Below are 17,171 nucleotides of genomic sequence, written 5' to 3' on the forward strand. Positions count from 1 at the left end.
TTGTCTACACTCTTTTATGAAAGAGGAATCGACTGTCAACTGGATATTCCACTGTACACTGATTTATACATATTTCACCGCTGGGACTGAGGTTGTTTCTTTGTCTTGTTTGTTCAATATAGTGGTTTCACCGCCAGAGAGCATTTTCAGCTCAACGGTGGCAATACTTGAATCTATGGAAGACATTCGAAGTTATTTGGCGATTGACAACAATAAAACTCTTGGTTTTGTGATTAGATTCACTAAAGGAAATGATGCATATGAGCAAACTTAAACCAAAAAAAGAGAAAACAATCTTCCTGTCCAGCTTTTTAAAAGGTAATTATAATTTAAAGACAAACTATACAAGCCATGCACAACCAAGTAAATTGAAGAGAGGAAATTTAAAAACAAACTACTTAAATCGTTTTACCTTTTAAGCACGCATAACTCTTATCTCAACGCAAAACCACGGAGCTGAAATGAAAAAGACATTTTTCGTAAAATGAATAATTGATAAATTTGCACGGGGACACGAACAGTTCGGTTTCTTGGGTCAAGCTTAGACCCCGCGGGATGGGTTCCTTGTTCATTGTAGTCACAGTGCAATTAGTTTTAAAATGAAACCATCCCACACTGTTATTAGATTAAGAACTTGTTTCCTTTCGTCACTGTTTCGTGTTTGCATCTGAAAAGACAGATTCTTGCGAGAGATGCCATCGATTGTCGGCGATAACTCGAACCAAGAGAAAATGAGGGGACAGAGAGGGAGGCTCCCGGTCCAGCTCTTGGGATATGTCATGTCCACGAAAGTTATTTTTAGACGAGCGGAAGTCTTTGTTCTAGCAGACGTCTGTCTTCCGAGACGTCGGCATGCAGGCCAACCTCGGTCAGATGTTTGGAAGAAAATAGATATTAATCAGCCTTCCACGTGCGCCGCCATTTTCTCTTTTCACTAAGAACCTGTGTGCGAGGCAAGAGTGCATGCGGACGTCTCGGAAGACAGAATTCCGCTAGAACAAAGACTTCCGCTTGTCTAAATTAACTTTCGTGGACATGACATATCCCGGTCAACGCCCTGAGCCTCCCTCTCTGTCCCCTCATTTTCTCTTGCTCGAACCTAAAAGGAAGCTACAGCCTCGGACAAAATTGTTAAATCACTTTGCAAAGGTATCTTGCCCTTCCACAACTTTTTTTCTTTGGCCAAATGGGTTCAGAAACGTGCGTGTAAACAACATTGTGAGGGGAGAGCGAAGCGCGAAAGCTTTAATTCGATCTGTATATTCGTGTACTGTTCCAAGGAAATTGTCACAGACTGTAGGTCTTCAGAAATGATTGATCACTTATCGAGGAAGATAAAGACAATTACCTGATGGGAAAGCGATTCACGATCGATATGGAGTCAACATGAGCTTTGGTTACTCAGTTAAGGAGACTTTATTAAGAATCAAGTCAATTCAATTTCCTTCGATCGAAGCGGAATAATTCTTCCTTCTTTCCTGTTATTCACGCTGCATGGTCATAGCTTTTTCAGTCGCTATTTCTGGTCAGCAAAAGAATCTAAAGACCCCTAACTATTAAAATATTCAAATATCAGTGGATAAAATCGGAATGTAATGTTGAAACAGTTTCAAATGAACTTACTTTAAGCCCGCAGCAAAAATTACAAGAACCCAGACTTTGAGAACTTGCATTGGAGTGATAATATTTCTCCGCCATTTAGACCGTCTTTACATAAGAATCTCTTTTTAGCAAACATTTCAAACCGAGTAGGTCTAGTTTAGGAGAAAGAAACTAACCATTGCGCAGTCTCTCTGATAGATCATCGTGCCTTCATTTGTAATCCAGTACAGCTTGTCTTTCCATAGCCAGCCCAAGTTTGCGTCACTAGAGAGCGTGTAATAATTAATCACTAGTGGAAAGACGACCTTTGAGTGCAAGCGGTATTGGCTTACAGGCAGCCGTTGAGAATTTAAACACGTTATAAGACTTAGTATGGGAAATAAAATACGGTCGATTATGAAGCCTAAAAAAACGCTGAATTTAACGTTCATTCAATAAAATGAATAAAAATGACTCACCCCTGGTTTATTCTTGTGCGTTGTGGTCCTTAATTTACCGTTTCGGGCATTCCGTGAAATGCAGCACACTAAGATTTCGACCGTAAGCTCGCGTAGTCAGCTCAGAGGCGGTTTGCGCCTCGAAAATCCATCCCAGCCGCAAACAGCCGCCGCCGTTTTCACGCAAACCCAAAGCCCCATCATTTGCGAACCTTGGTGAATGTTTCGTCGTCAAAAATCCCCACCCACTTGGCTGGAAATGAGCATTTTCTGCTTCCGACTCCACGATAGCGTCTTTTCTTGAACCGCTGATGATTTTGAAAATGGTTACGGAGCTTGGGTCCGAGGTCAAATGAACTCCACCCAATGAGGTACAGTCATTTCATGTACAACACTTACCCCATCCCCACAGCGGCTTCTCGAACGCGAAGCCGCTGTGGGGATGGGGTAAGTGTTGTACATGAAATGACTGTATTAATTTGACCTCGGACCCTAGCTCCTTCCAGCTAATCCTGCCAAGCCGACCACAAAACACCGGGAACTCTGTGCCCTACTCTTTTCGAATAGTGTGTGGGATCTTTAACGTCCCACAGAGTTAATGAACAAGGGCTGTGAGACGGGACCTCCGGCTCATCGTCCTTATCCGGGAACACTTGAAATTCTAAGCATTTGTAGATGTAGTTAATAAGACAGAACTTTCTCCTCAGTTATTTAAAGACCCTGAGTGTTGGTCCGGCCGGAGTTGAACTCACGACCTCCCGCGTGACAGCCCGTGCTCAACCAACTGAGCCACCGGTGCGCGGTTTCTCCGACCACTGAGATATTTCGCGAAATGCTTCCTTGGGTGCCCCTCGAAGAATAACAGGACAAAAAAATAGATTATTTTAACTCTGTTGCTCTTGAGGCACGCATAGTTTAGTACATTTGTTTTCCATAGTCTGCAAAACAATATAAAATAACCAAATTTGACGACAACGAAAGCACAAAACGATGAATCGTTCATTATTTTGTTATCTTTAGTTTAAAACCTTTCATACCGTGATTCAAGGAAGGCGATGGAATAGTCACATTTATAGCGAAATACATACGGAAGTGCCAAGTTATTCTTCGAAGTAATGTTCTCAATACTGCAACTTCCCCCTTCCAAGAAATTAGGTACGGTAGCAGCGGGAATATCCTATGCTTTAGCCGTCTCCTCAAACCTCAGATACACCCAGCAACAAAGTAAATTGCTCGTTGCAATATATGTGATGGATTTTAAGCAATGTTTGGGTGCATTTTAAAAAGCTAAGGGAACCGACATCATCTATTCAGATTCTTCAATAAAAAGTACAAAAATCTTTAGGGATTAGAAGCCGACATGGCGAATTCATAAGCCCATTTTTTTTTCTCTCCTAAAATGCTAGTTTAACTTATTTTAATACAAACATATTTAGTTCGGAAGATGTTTGGTATTCAGCATTCTGCGTGTTGAACATTAAATCTGTCTCAAATAGGTCGAGTTCCAAGAATCGTAGTTTCACTCAAAATTTAATTTCAAAAACGTTTGGCAAGTTAAATCTTTGCCTTGAAGAGATTTTTACCGAGATTATTGTAGGTTACCGGCACTGCCGATACTTAACCCAGACGAAGATATCTCAAAATCTTATCACAAAATCATTCACATTATCACAGAGCTCCATCCGTCTCTGATATTTTGCCATAGTTATTTGATAAATGGAAATTAAAGAGATTTGGGTTTATTTACTTCGGCTAGGAAGGTACCTTTGAAACAGTTCATTGGTCCAGGACTTGGATAGGAGATGGCGAAATCCTATTACAAATGGTTTTAAGTTTTAGAACAGGCAAAAATTATGTCGATAATACTGGACACCAAACGATTGGTTTTTGGCTTTAATTAGCCTTTCAATTAGCTACGAAAGTTGATTATCCAAAAAGCAGGGAAATATCACCCCTAATGTCCCGTTATCTGGTAAACGCCGTATCTCGGCAAAGCAAAGAATGGCAGTTCAAAATATAAAAGTAGTAAGCTATGTTACCCTGGTTCCTCTGCGCAGATTTTCTCATCAGTTTTTGCCATTAAAAAGTTCAAAATTTCATAAATACGTCTCTGTTTCAAGAAATCACTTTATTGCCTATACTTTCTAATCACGGTAAGTACTGTGTTACTTCTTTTGTTTTCGTTGGATCCGCATAATTCTGATGGTTCACGGTGACATCATGGGGAAAACGTCGAATATTTAAACAAAAAGTGGTCATAGTTTCATGCGCCTTGCAGCCGCAAGATGGAGGGATTCCATGCCCCCAGGACAGAAACCCTGAGATTTTTAAAACTTCCCACATTTTATTTATTTTTGGACAATGTGGAGATAATAGTAAATAAAATCTTTTTTTGAAAAGAAAGGTAGAGGTCACCGAACATCCAAGATCATTAAATCCAAGCAAATCTATAGCAATGGCCATCTACCCTATCATTGTTCATTTTAGTACTTAGCGCGCGCGCTCAATGCATGACGTGGCATGTGAATTTGCGTGCGCTGTAAGGATGCGCAGTAGCGATGGGCGCGAACGTCCTTAATAGGCTGATTTAGCAACAGAACGGGAACGTCAGTGGCGACGTCGCGCTCAGCAAAACTACCAATGGGAATTTAGAATAGAGAAGAAAACAGTGGAGTCTATTCTATTCTGAATTCTCATTGGTGTTTTTTTCTGCGCGCGCCGTCGACACTGAGGTTCCCGTTCTGTTTCTAAATCAGCCTAATGACCCAGCTCACTTAAGGACGTTCGCGCGAAAATTTGCTAACATTGATTTTTTTGTGCAAATTTTACCATCGAAAGACGATGAGTTAGTGATGTCAGAAATGTAAAAAAAATGGGGGTATCACCGACTTCGTTTTGGAGAGAACTTGCCCGGAAGAACACCCTAAATCTGAAAAAAATCCGGCTTCTTTAGAGAATAAGGCCACAGTGTCTGTAAGCCCAAAAATATTGCAATTACATCTTTGAAGTGAAATGTTCTCTACCAAACTTTGTTTAAGTGGACCCATCAAGTGAATTCAGTTAACTGTTGAGATTCCTTAAAGAACAATTTCGCATTTAGCGACCATAGTTTCATTCGCCTTGCAGTCGCAAGATGGCAGGATTCCATGTCCCGAGGACAGAAATCTTGAAATTTTTTAACTTCCCACATTCATTTTTTGTTCATGTTTGGACAATGTGGAGATAATTGTAAATAAAATCCGTTTCTGAAAAGAAAAGTAGGGGTCACCGAACATCCAAGATCGTTAAATCGAAGCAATGATATAGCAATGGCCATCTGCCCTATCATTGTTCCTTTTAGTGCTTAGTGCGCGCGCTCGATGAATGACGTGGTATGTGAATTTGCGTGCGCTTTAACGATGCGCAGTAGGAATGGGCGCGAACGTCCTTAGGATTTAGTATCCACCCTTGGCTGGAGATAGCGTGGATAACTGTTGGAATAGGAACAGAAACTGTCCTTTTTAGAACAGTAAAATTCGTATGGTAAGAACAGGTTCATCTTTAAAGAAGAAAACTTTAAAACGCATAGCGCGAACTATTTTTAACGGGCATGGGACTCTTTTTCCTAGTCCTCCAGGAAAATGGTACGCCGAAAGTACCGATTTTGTAAGATTCGTAGGGCAGCGAGTTTTCCATCGATTGCGCTGAAATTTAGCGTGTTTACTGGGGAGAAATAGCCCCAGTTTCAATGAAAATCTCGGCTTTCTAGCTTTCATGACGCCTACATGACGGGCTTTGCCACTCAGGCAATTTGAGCCGATGCGAAGGCGAAATTTTCAACCGATTTTACTAAAGTGTTTGTTTTCGTAGCGAAACAATTCAACACATTTGCATAATGGCTGCTGGACGCATCTTTGGTTCCTCCGCGCTTATTACTCTTTCTTTGCTTCTCCGAGTAGTTTATTTCGGGCAAAATACCACAAATCTGTCAGCTAATTATTTAGGTTCGCCGACGAAGGTGTTTTACTACGCATATGATGGCAACCTAGACGGGTTCCCGCTTCAGAAATTCGACCACGCGTCCTGTGATGTCCGCCATCTTGGATCATGTTTTCATCGACCAAGTTGTAGACGAAGCTATCGAGGGAAATTTGGAAAATCAACTCTTATCGCATTATCACATTACGCATTGATCGCTAATCCGATTATTCCTAAAAATCCAAAAATATTCGTGCCTCATCAGTTTTCGGTCAAATTTATGCCCAAGAGAGCAGATAAATCGCAGAAAATTTTAGTTTTGCATCCAAAAATTCGTAATCAACGCTAAAATGACCACATTTTGCCTGGAAAACGTATTTTACTGTTATTTTTCTTAACTTTTTTCGTTCAACTTTCGCTTTTATAAAGTGTTTCAGTTGTCTGTAAATAAGTCATATGCTGTTGGAAAGCTTATTTTCTTAGCTTTAAAATGATGTATTTTTCCCCCTAACTTTAAATATTTTTTGAGAAAAAAAAAACATTTTTTGGCGATGGCTGAATTACCGCGGTTTTCTTGCGGTTGGGAAAGTAGGAAAAAGACACAGCTAATCTGTGTTCTATTATTCCAAGTGTCTCGAGCATTAACTTGGTAAGGTCTAGGAGGAAATCATATTTAAGGTCGAAGCTACATTTGCTATAGCAACACAACTGGAAAATGAGTTAATACTACATAATGAAAACTGCAAATCGATATGCTGTAAATGAAGAAAATTAAGTTAAGAGAAATTAAAAAAACTGTATAGAAAAATAAAAAAGCCTTTCGTGAAATTGTCAGCTCCAACATTACGTTGCCTGTTGCTTTTTTAATTTTTGGGTGGATTGACCATGGATTTGAGATAAAATGCTGGAGGCGTTTGTCTTTGTCAAACCAACAAACAATTGCATAATCCCGGCCGTGTCGGGAAAGAAAGAAATATATAGATCTTGGGTAAATGGAAAGAAAGGGGTTATCTTTGCAAAACCGTTAGGATGGGAATAAAAAAAAAATTCTGAAACAGAGGAGTGCAAGAAAACTTCACTTCACCCCTACCCCTGGGGAAAACAACCCCCTTAGCAGGCTTTCATCGCTAGGACACAATGTAAGAATGAACAAGTTGTACTGCCCACCCATTTAATTTGATTGATGATTTGTCGCAGGCATAGTTGTTTTTAGATTTATGTCCTTCTTATTTTTCTCGTTTAATTTATGCATATGTGACGTAAATGGGGTTATTGAGCGTTGATTGGCTTAGGGTCACACTATTTGGCGGCAAAGCTATCAAAGAAAGCGGTCATTCCAAGGAGGGAGATGGGAGTTAATGGTTCTATGTCGCGAGCTACTACTCAATTCAATTGTGGTTCCTTCAGTTTATTGTTACCTCCTTTTACTTGCATATGATTTGTTTTACATTGTCCACGTCAGATGAAATGAGCTTTGTGAAGAAACACCTCGTTTAAAGTGTTGACAACTTTCCTTGCCTTGTGCATGTTTCTGCTAATTAATATTAAGATTCTTGAGAATTACAATTATCTTGGAGTTAAAAAGTGATTTCTTGGCCTTCCTCCATGCCTTCATCCGAGCCAAAATTAAATACTAAAGCGAGTGCCATTTTACGCCTTTGGGGAAGGTGCTTCTTCCACGTAAATACGGGATACTGAATTCCAGCCTGTGCTTGCATCAGCGTTTCCATAACTGGCGCAATTACCGACCCAGAATCCCAGACACCCAATGCCCTGGTGGACTTTTCCACAGACTCCCTCTATTTGCCGCACACGGAGCAGATTCTCCTTGGCTCCATTCCGGTGCACCATGTATACGACTCCATCAACGGCTGCTGGATTTGAGCACTCTGCACCCTTGAAAGTGAAATACCATCGTTTGCAGCAATCATGTCAATTATAGATTCGAAGAACTCCATTGAACCGAGAAGACTCGGAGCCCAGCATTGGCAGAGGTCTTGTTGAAAACACATTGTTATGAAAATTGACCAGAAAAAAAAAAAGCGAAAAAACTGAATTAAATTGTAATTGAGGAAAATATAAGCTCAATACTTGTAGTAATGATAACGATCAAGACCAGGTTAGTTTGGCTTTATTTTAACCAGTCCTTTCAAACCAGTCAACCTCATTGCCTGATTAAGCGACGCGATCTACAATACAAGTGAACACATCGTTCTTTCTCTTGGTACAGTTGTTTTTACGATTATTGACAAAGGAAATAACCGCATTAGAAAGACACTTGAGTAACTAATCTTAGCACCTTTAGCATTCCCCCGAACATTCTTTTCACATATTTTTAATTTATGCGTATTACCATAGTTAGTAGAGGTATGGTATTACCCTCTATATTTAAGTGTTTTAACGGTTCATTTCATGTTATCAGTTATGTTTATCCGTTAATTGAAGACAGTACACTGGCTGTCGAAAGCTCATATTTTTAATAATTTTTGCCAGAGAACGCCTATTCAACTTTACTATGAATTTAAAACCGTGACCAAGTGCACCTTTGCAAGAATCGAAGCTATAATCTTTAACCGCTGACCGGTTGGCTCAATTGGTTGAGCATCGGACTGGGATCAAAACTCTGACCGGATCAACACCGAGGGTCTTTAAATAACTGAGCAGAAGAGAAATTGCTGCATTTGGAATAACATTTGGATACTGCCTTAAGTTTGTAATGACAAAGAGACACTCTAGTCTTCTTGGATAAGGACGATAAACCGTAGCCCCCTCTCACATCACTTCTGTAGGATGTTAACAAATCCTGCCTAAACAGTTGGACAAGAACTGTGTGGTTGTCTCTCACTCACTATTTGATTTCAGTTAAGATTTTAAACTGCACGGCTGCCCTTTGCGCCACAACAAAAGCAGTCTGGCAAAGTCCCCCACAAAGTGTTGTTAGCAGAAAAGATTTGCTAACCCAAATACTGATTGAATTAAGAATAGGAAACACTGAAAACTATATCAGATTTGATGCCCCCAAATAACATTTTAACAACCGGCATTTTTTGATCGCGCATTCAAGCGTCCTCTTCTCAAGTTCGTTTGCTACAAAAAAAAAGTGCGAAATGATCTCAACTACCGCTAATTTTCTCTTTTATCAATAATTAAGACACCGTTGTTAAAATATTTTAAAGTTCTAATCTTTGACTCGCAGTTTCCCCAAGCTCGTTTCTCCTCACCTTAAAGTTTCTTTCTAGTTTTTTTCCAGTTACCTAATACCAGGCAAAGGAATAAGAAATTGGTTGAAATTCTTCTTTTTCTGTGATGCAAAATCAAATACTCATTCCCAACTTGAAGTTTCTGACTTAGGTATTGAACAATTATTCACCGAGCCTGAGGTGAATAATTGTTTTAGTATAATTACATGGGTGATTATTTCAAAAATATGCATTTTATTTAAGACAGTTAATTTCTTCGTCCGTCACATCGACAAAACGGCTTGCGGGCATTTTGAAAAAAAAAACCGATTGGGTGGTTATGGCGCAATAATTACGTCAAGTGCACCAATCAGCGCAGAGAATTTTCAATAATCACCTATGCTTATTGACCAATCTAGATGAGCTTATTCAGTCCCCAAGACTGCAGCATGGAATGGACATTAGCAGATCCAGTTCAAAATAATACAAGTTATCTGACAGGATAAATTTTTAAACGCAAGGAAATTAATCTTTTGTGTAACGTTTTAGTTTATAATTATTAACTTGGACCAATGTAATTTTTGCAATTGTAAGCTCAATGCTGGGTAATAACTTGTTCTCGACACGTTTGAATCTTGTAACGTGTAAAGTATTAAAAGTACACCAAGCAATTTGATTATTACGAATGGTTTCAGCGATAGCTTTACAAGTTCAGTAGAACAAGTTATAGCGTCATTTGGGCTACGATATTTATAGCGTCACCTTTTGAATAAGCCCTTGCCGATACCATCGCTTTAGTTTCTTCCCATGATTGTTATGTTCATATTGGTTAGTAGAAAACTCATCGAGATCAGAGATTTGCCCGCAAAGCGCTAAGTTAAATCGTCTTTAGGATCATGAATACTGACTGAATTAAAAGAAACAAAACAGTTTCGAATACCCCCAAAATAATGTCCCAACAAAGATTTTATCTTCTATTTTTCTTGTCGTGCACTCAAGCGTGCTCTTCTCGACATTTTCTGCAGAAAAAAAGCGTCAAACGATCTTAGTTATTTCGGATTTCGCACTGCTGACTACTGTAAAATTTCTTCATCAATATTTAAGGTTCTAACCTCTGACTCACAGCTTTCCCTGGCAAATTTCGTCTCACATCACCCTAACGAGTTTCTTTCTCTTTTTGCCAGTTTAAATTGTCAAGTTTATATCGAAGGAAAAAAACTTGAATTTGGGTAAAATTCTTTTTTCTCTGCGATGCAAAATCGAATGTGAATTCCAAAGTTTCTGACGTTTGAGGTATTGCATGTTCTAGGGTTTTTGTTCTCATGCTTGTCTTGACAAAGTAGCTTAACCTCAGCAATATTGTTTATAAAATCACTGACTTGGAGAAAAGCCACATATCGACATGTTCTTAATGTAGAAAATTACCTTAAGAAAACTTCAAACAATGTGATTAGAAAAGTAAAAAAACTGGTTTTCCTGACGTTCTTAGTTGCAACACTACTTTTCAATATGTTTGGGTTTCAGACATTAAAAAAGCCGCACGCATTCATCTTTGTCGGACCATGAAACAACAACGTAATACGCGTCACTATGCATTCGGGGAAAAAGTAGCGAAACAAAAATTTATCGATTTCGGGTAAATAAAGAGGAAAGGCATTATCTAAATGGTCTTGATCGCACAAGCACCAAGAGCTTAGGATGGGATCAAGAAAAAAAACTGGGGAACACAAGAAGACTTCAATTAAACATTGGATCATCAAACTCTCCCAACCCCTCACTAGGTGTGAACATGTTGTGTTCCCCTCCCTCGAGCACTTTGAGTGATGACTTGTCGAAGACCCAGTTGTTTTTAGATTCATTTCCACCATGTTTTTCTTTCGTAATGCATAAATAATATTCAGAGGGAAAGCTGTCAGAGAGAGCGATAATTCCAAGGATAGAGATGGAAGTTAATGGCTCCGTGACATGAGCTACTACTCAATTCAATTGTGATTCCTTTATCGTTACCTCCTTTATTTGCATATCTTTGTTTTACATTGTCATCGTCACATGAAGTGAGCTTTGTGAACTACACCGTGTTTTAAGTGTTTATAACTTTCCTTGCCTTGTGCATGTTTCTGCTAGTTAATATTAAGATTCTGGAGAATCACAATTATTTTTTGGTCAAAAAGTGATTTGTCTGTATTCAGTCAGCCATTACTTTATACCCATAAACTGAGCAAGAAAACAAGAGTGCTATTTTACGGCTGTGGTGGAAGTACTTCTTCCACATAAATCCTGGACACTGAATTCCAGCCTGTGAACGCGTCGGCGTTTCCATAACCAGCGCAATTACCGACATTGAAACCCACTCGCACAATGCCCTGCTGGACGTTTTCACAGACTCCATCTATTTGCCGCACACGGTGCAAATTCTTCATGTTGGCTCCAGTCCCAAAGTGCATGTACACGACTCCATCAATGGCTGCGGGATTTGAGCACTCTGCGCCATTGAAAGTGAAATACCATCGTTTGCAGCAACTATTACAATTATGGATTCGAAGGTCTCCATTCCAGAAGACTCGGAGCCCAGTATTGCCAGAGGCCTTGTAGAAAAGACATTCCTGAAAATATTGACAAGGGAAAAAAAACCCCAAAATCAAATTAAAATTCAGTAAACTATAAGCTCAATATATGGTAATGATAATGATCTAGAACTGGTCAATTTGGCTTGCTTGACTAACGAAGTTCCTTTGGGTACAAAACAGCTAGGAGTCAATCAAATTACCTGATTGAGCGTCGCGATCTACAACATAAGTGACCACATCGTTAGACAAACGAGATTTATACCCTTGGCACAGTTGTTTTTAGTGCCCGCCCGTTCTGACAAATCCGTGACTATTTACCTTGATCAAGCCATTATCCCTGCCATCACTCAGGTTCTTAAAAACGCACTGCTTCCAGGATCCATGTGGTGACGTCTGGTGAGGAGTGCACTAAATTGAGACAATTAAGAGGGATTATGTTCTTCTATTTCATTTTAATTTTCGCAACCATTAACTGTGTAGGTCAAGCTCTAAATCCTTATGCAACGTACCCTCGTTACACAATTTAAAACTCAATTTACCCCTTAATCGGTGTTTTCAGAAGTTTTAGAATAAGGGGCAAGACTAGGAATCTTGACATTGCCTCTTCGCTCTCAGTTCAATTACAATTCCAGCTTAACTGATGAGGGGTTGAGCGCCAGAATGATTTTCCGAATTGATGACAAATTTCATGAATTAACAAAGTAATTGCTTTTTCGGAAAACTAACAGTTTTTGAAGGGTTTACACTGACCGTGGCAAGGCTTAAAAGATAACACTAACACCAATGTAATCATCGAAGGTAAGTCCCGTTGGGCTGGGTTAATATTGGGTTGGTTGACACCCTGGGAATACGCGGTGTGGGGGAGCAGGGATGGCGTATTGTTGCCATAAGTGGGTTGAGTTCGTTCTAGTTCTCTAAACTGCTCCAAGGATGTTTTCCTCCGTCAATAAGAATCAACGTGTCAGGAGCTCATCAAGAGGAACATCTCTCTTCCATACTTGGCCAAGGAGTCAACTCTTTCCCCAGTAGATTTATTTATAGAACGCCTCCCTTGGGAGATTCAGCACTCCCACTGTTTTAAAAGTCAATCAAAACAGAGCTATCTCAGCGTCAGGCGAAATATGATACTTTCACGGGAATAAAAATAAATTTACTCGGAAAAGGGCCGACTCAAGGAATTAGTGGAGATAGAGGCTCAATTTGATGAGTTCCTGGCATGTACCCTATTCCACCCTTCAGGAGCGCATGGAAGAGTATTCTACGACACTTAAAACGCACCTATCGATTTTGTTGAGAAGGGGATGTTAACTACACTCACCTTCGCAGAGCACAGAACGAGCACAAGTAGCATCAGTGCACACTTTGTTATGGTCAGCGGTGTCATCATGCAATGTTCGTCATCATTCAACCTGGAAATGTTGTGCTTATTAATTTATTTAGTGTTTACAGCTGCTTAAAATTCGCAAATAGGAAAGAGAGAATCAACTGTTAACAGGATGATGAAAATGAAAACTACTGAGCCTGGTAATACAGTCGAGGAACCGCCATGGAATTAGCAAGGCAACCAACACAAAAGTGACTGCAAAATTCTCGCGCGCTCATTGGCTAATTTTTATTGTCAATAAGCGGACAGACACATAATTGCGATATTGACGCGATATTGCTCGCGTCAGCTTGAATAAAATTGAAGTTTCTCACATTTTTGTCTCGCGTTCTTCTCGTGTTTTCACTTAATTTTAACCCCTCTGCCTTTTTGTTATTGTAAAAAACAAATTGATGTCAGTTTTTCATGCGTCTGTCCTGTTATTGACAATGAATTTTGTCATAACATTGTCAAAGTAATCTGCGGATCCACTCGGCTATCGCCTCGTGGATCCCACAGCTACTTTGACAATGTTATGACAAAGTTCATGATCAATAACAGGACAGATGCATGAAAAACTGACATCAATTTGTTAACTTGCGCATGTTTCTTGTACTTATCCTTTACAACTGGTAACCGAACAATAAGCAAAGAGGACTACTAACAGCTAACTTTTAAAAGATGTAACAGGAATTTAGTCTGACTTAGATGAAGACTGCGTTTCAAATCGTGAATAAAATACTTCATTCCCCTGAAGCAACAGTAAATGCAAAGAAGAAAAACAAAAAACAAATCCCATTAATACCTCCAATTGTTTTTTTCCCAACAAACTGCCTTGTAACTTGCTTGTGAGGATGTTGAGAACATATGATTTGCTCGTAGGATTCCACACGACATTTTATGCTCTCCTAGTTGTCAAGTTTCTGATCAAACGCGTTCAAGACATGTTCTTACATTAGTTACCAACACACACGAAGCACTTCTATTGGCTATAGTGTTAACCAATGACATTGCAGACTTTTGTTTTGTTTTGATTGCTAACAAGTAAAAGCAACTTGAGTTGATGACACAAATACCTTTTTTTGTTTGCTGCATCAAACTGTCTGGTGACATGCCACTCCTCTGTTATTCTTGTTGTACGAATGTCTTGTAATATTGAATTGCATATTCAACTACTCTGGTTTCTTCGCGTAGTCGCTGAACCACCACGCTTCCGTTGCATATACTTAAAAAGTAATTAAAAAGGAAGTTGAAATTTTTTCGTTACTGTGACTTGTTTTGGTATTGTTTTAAGAACAATTACTATACTGCTTGTGATGAAACAAAAAAGCTTAGCATAACTTGAGTTTAATTAGAAAATGGCTAGTTTCGTTAACCCCTGACAGAGGAAAAATTGCTTCTCTAATTGATTTTCTTGCCTCGTTCGGCTTCTAGTAAAATGAGCGAGCTATTCCGAAAGCAAGATGTTGTTTCCCGGGTAAATCTGACTTATGCGCTTTCAGTGATCTAAGGGGAAGAGAAGTTTTTGCCGACTAAAATAAAAGCAACTCTTACCAGTTATTTGGTTCAGACAGAGTAATGCATGAAACAGCGGACAAGTAATCGCGATTTTGTGTGTCTACGCAATGGAATCTTGACTGCTGGAAAATTAAACTGGAACAATCGCACTTCGCTCTCTTAAATAGTTTAGGTTTGAACGAACAATCTACAAGACCTTTCCTATCATCATCAAAGTTACAAAATTCATGTTACGTTCATATTGTTGTCAGGCTTTAACCTTTGCATTAAAAATGCTGTGAGTTTTGTAGCTGAATCTCTGCCACTTCCTTTGTGAGAGTCAATTCAAGTTGGCACAAGTTTGTGCTGTCTGGACATTATTTACGCAATTAATTTTCTTATTCCTCGGTGATGTTGAGTCACCGAAAATTCCTCCAATAGAATCCTACCGTCCTCTCGTGCATTTTTTGCTGGCTTTGTTGTGACCTTGGAATTGAAGTGAGCCAACGCTCTTTTGTGTTGTTTTGGAAACCAAATAGCGGATTTTTTTTTGCAAAATTAAATCTTCTGGACGCAAGGAATAAAACACCTTTCGATAACTGACAGTGAAATAACATATTTGTGCATGTGCCTGACTCTTTACTATAAATTGAAGTTTGCTGTTCCGCAGGCTGTTTCGGTTTTGGTGGGCTACGCTACCTACCAAGAATAGAATTGTGGGATACATTTATTTTACCTCTATGGTGCAGTGAATTTTTTTTAATACGAGCACTTCATATACCAGCATGTTCCACTGTTTCACCTTTGCAATGAAAATAAATGTCAAATTCAACACAGAACTGGTGGGATTCTCTCTAAAATTTATAAATATTCTGAAAGATAAGTCATATCTTTTTATAGTGAAACAAAAAACGTTCCTTCTTAATTTTTGTTTCCTTTTGTCATCTCACTGGGCAAAGGTCGCGACTGATTTCAAAGTTTTTTTGTTAATTGAACATAAATTACACAATTTCCTTCGGAAGTTTATTTGGAAAAATAATTTTTTGGGGGAAACACCATCAAGTTGCAGTGTTTTTTTCTTATTGAAAAGGAAATCAAACTTGCTGAAATTGACAAAGTTTATTGAAAGAGGAATCGACTGAAACTGTTTATTCCACTGTACACTGATTTGTACATATTTCACCGCTGAGGCTGAGGTTGTTTCTTTGTCGTGTTTGTTCCATCTCGTGGTTTCACTAGCGAGCATTTTCAGCTCATGCTCAACGGTGGCAATACTTGAATCTATGGAAGACATTCGAAGTTATTTGAGGATTGACAACAATAAAACTCTTGGTTCGTGATCAGTTTCACTAAAGGAAATGAAGCTATGACCAAACCTAAAACAATCTTCGTATGCAGCTTTCTTTAAGGTAATTATAATTTATAAGTTCGAACCCCCTCTTCTGTCCCGCTATACAGCATGCACAACCCTTTAAGCACGCATCAACTCTTGTTCACAACGCCCAAAACCCACGGAGCTGAAATGAAAAAAGACATTTTTCGTAAAATGGAGTAATTGATTACAATTTGCACGGGGACAAGAAACAGGTTCTTCGGTTTTCTTGGGTCAAGCTGAGGAACCCCGTGGATGGGTTCCTTGTTCATGCAGTCACAATTAATAATTAGTAATTAGTTTTAAAATAGAACCAACCCAACACTGTTATTAGATTGAAGAACTTGTTTTCATTCGTGTTTGCATCTGAAAAGGCATTGCAGATTCTTGCGAGGAATACCATCGACCGTCGGCGATAACTCGAACCTAAAAAAGGAAAGCTACAGACTCGGGACAAAATCTGTTTGAAACACTTTGCAAATGTGTTTCTTTCCTCCCTCACAATTTTTTTTGCCAAATGGGGCCGTCTTGAAACCCGTGGCGTGCAAAACAACATTGTGAGGGTGAGAGCGAAACCTGGGAAAGCTTGAATATCGATCGTATATTCGTTGTACTGTCGCAAGGAAATTTTGTACACACAAGACTATAGGTCTTCAGGAAAATGGTTGATCACTTATCGAGCAAGATAAAGTCACATCAAGACAATTTACCTGATAGGAAAGAGATTCACGATGCGGACGCGACGTGCGAGCTTGGGTTACTCAGTTAAGAGAGAGAGTTGTTATTAAGAATCAAATCAATTCGATTTCCTTCGAAGCGGAATAATTCTTTCTTTCGGAAGCCTTGTATTCACGCTGCATGATCACCGTTTTCAAGTCGCCTATTTCTCTTTCTCGTTAAATTATTAAGATTATTCAAATATCAATGGATAAAAGTATAATGTAATGTTAGGCAGTTTCAAAATTAACTTACTTTAAGCCCCGCAGCCAAAAAAATATGAGAACCTGCATAGGGCACCGATAAATTTCTCCGCACATTTCAGACCTCTATTATATAAGAATCTGTCTCTTAAGCAAACATTTTAAACTGAGAAGGATATTAGTTTATCAAATGGAGGACAAATACAACCTTTGTGCAGGTCTGTGATAGATCATCATGGCCTTCATTTGTAATCCAGTGCAAGTTTGTATTTCCTCA

The 17,171-nt window shown here is 39.1% G+C and overlaps 2 protein-coding genes across 3 annotated transcripts in view; both read right to left on the minus strand.

The window, feature by feature from the left end:
- LOC137977630 (collagen triple helix repeat-containing protein 1-like) overlaps positions 1–17,171 on the minus strand; it is a 290,043-nt gene that overhangs the window by 35,430 nt on the left and 237,442 nt on the right. The window contains exon 1 of one of the 2 annotated variants that reach the window (XM_068824918.1): positions 8,854–8,863. The exons of the other annotated variant lie outside the window; for it this stretch is intronic. The gene's annotated coding sequence lies outside the window, so the exon portion shown is untranslated. Of the gene's footprint in view, positions 1–8,853; positions 8,864–17,171 lie in introns of those variants that run through there. 2 annotated transcript variants of the gene reach the window in all.
- LOC137977638 (collagen triple helix repeat-containing protein 1-like) lies at positions 11,168–14,011 on the minus strand. Its single transcript, XM_068824929.1, has 4 exons — positions 13,911–14,011; positions 13,061–13,151; positions 12,061–12,150; positions 11,168–11,778 (listed from the first exon to the last, which is right to left on the minus strand). Exons 1-4 carry the CDS (start codon positions 14,000–14,002, stop codon positions 11,416–11,418), a joined length of 636 nt encoding a protein of 211 aa, XP_068681030.1. The 5' UTR covers positions 14,003–14,011; the 3' UTR covers positions 11,168–11,415.

The sequence above is a fragment of the Montipora foliosa genome, chromosome 11 (genome assembly GCF_036669935.1).
Source record: "Montipora foliosa isolate CH-2021 chromosome 11, ASM3666993v2, whole genome shotgun sequence".
Lineage (NCBI taxonomy): Eukaryota > Metazoa > Cnidaria > Anthozoa > Scleractinia > Acroporidae > Montipora > Montipora foliosa.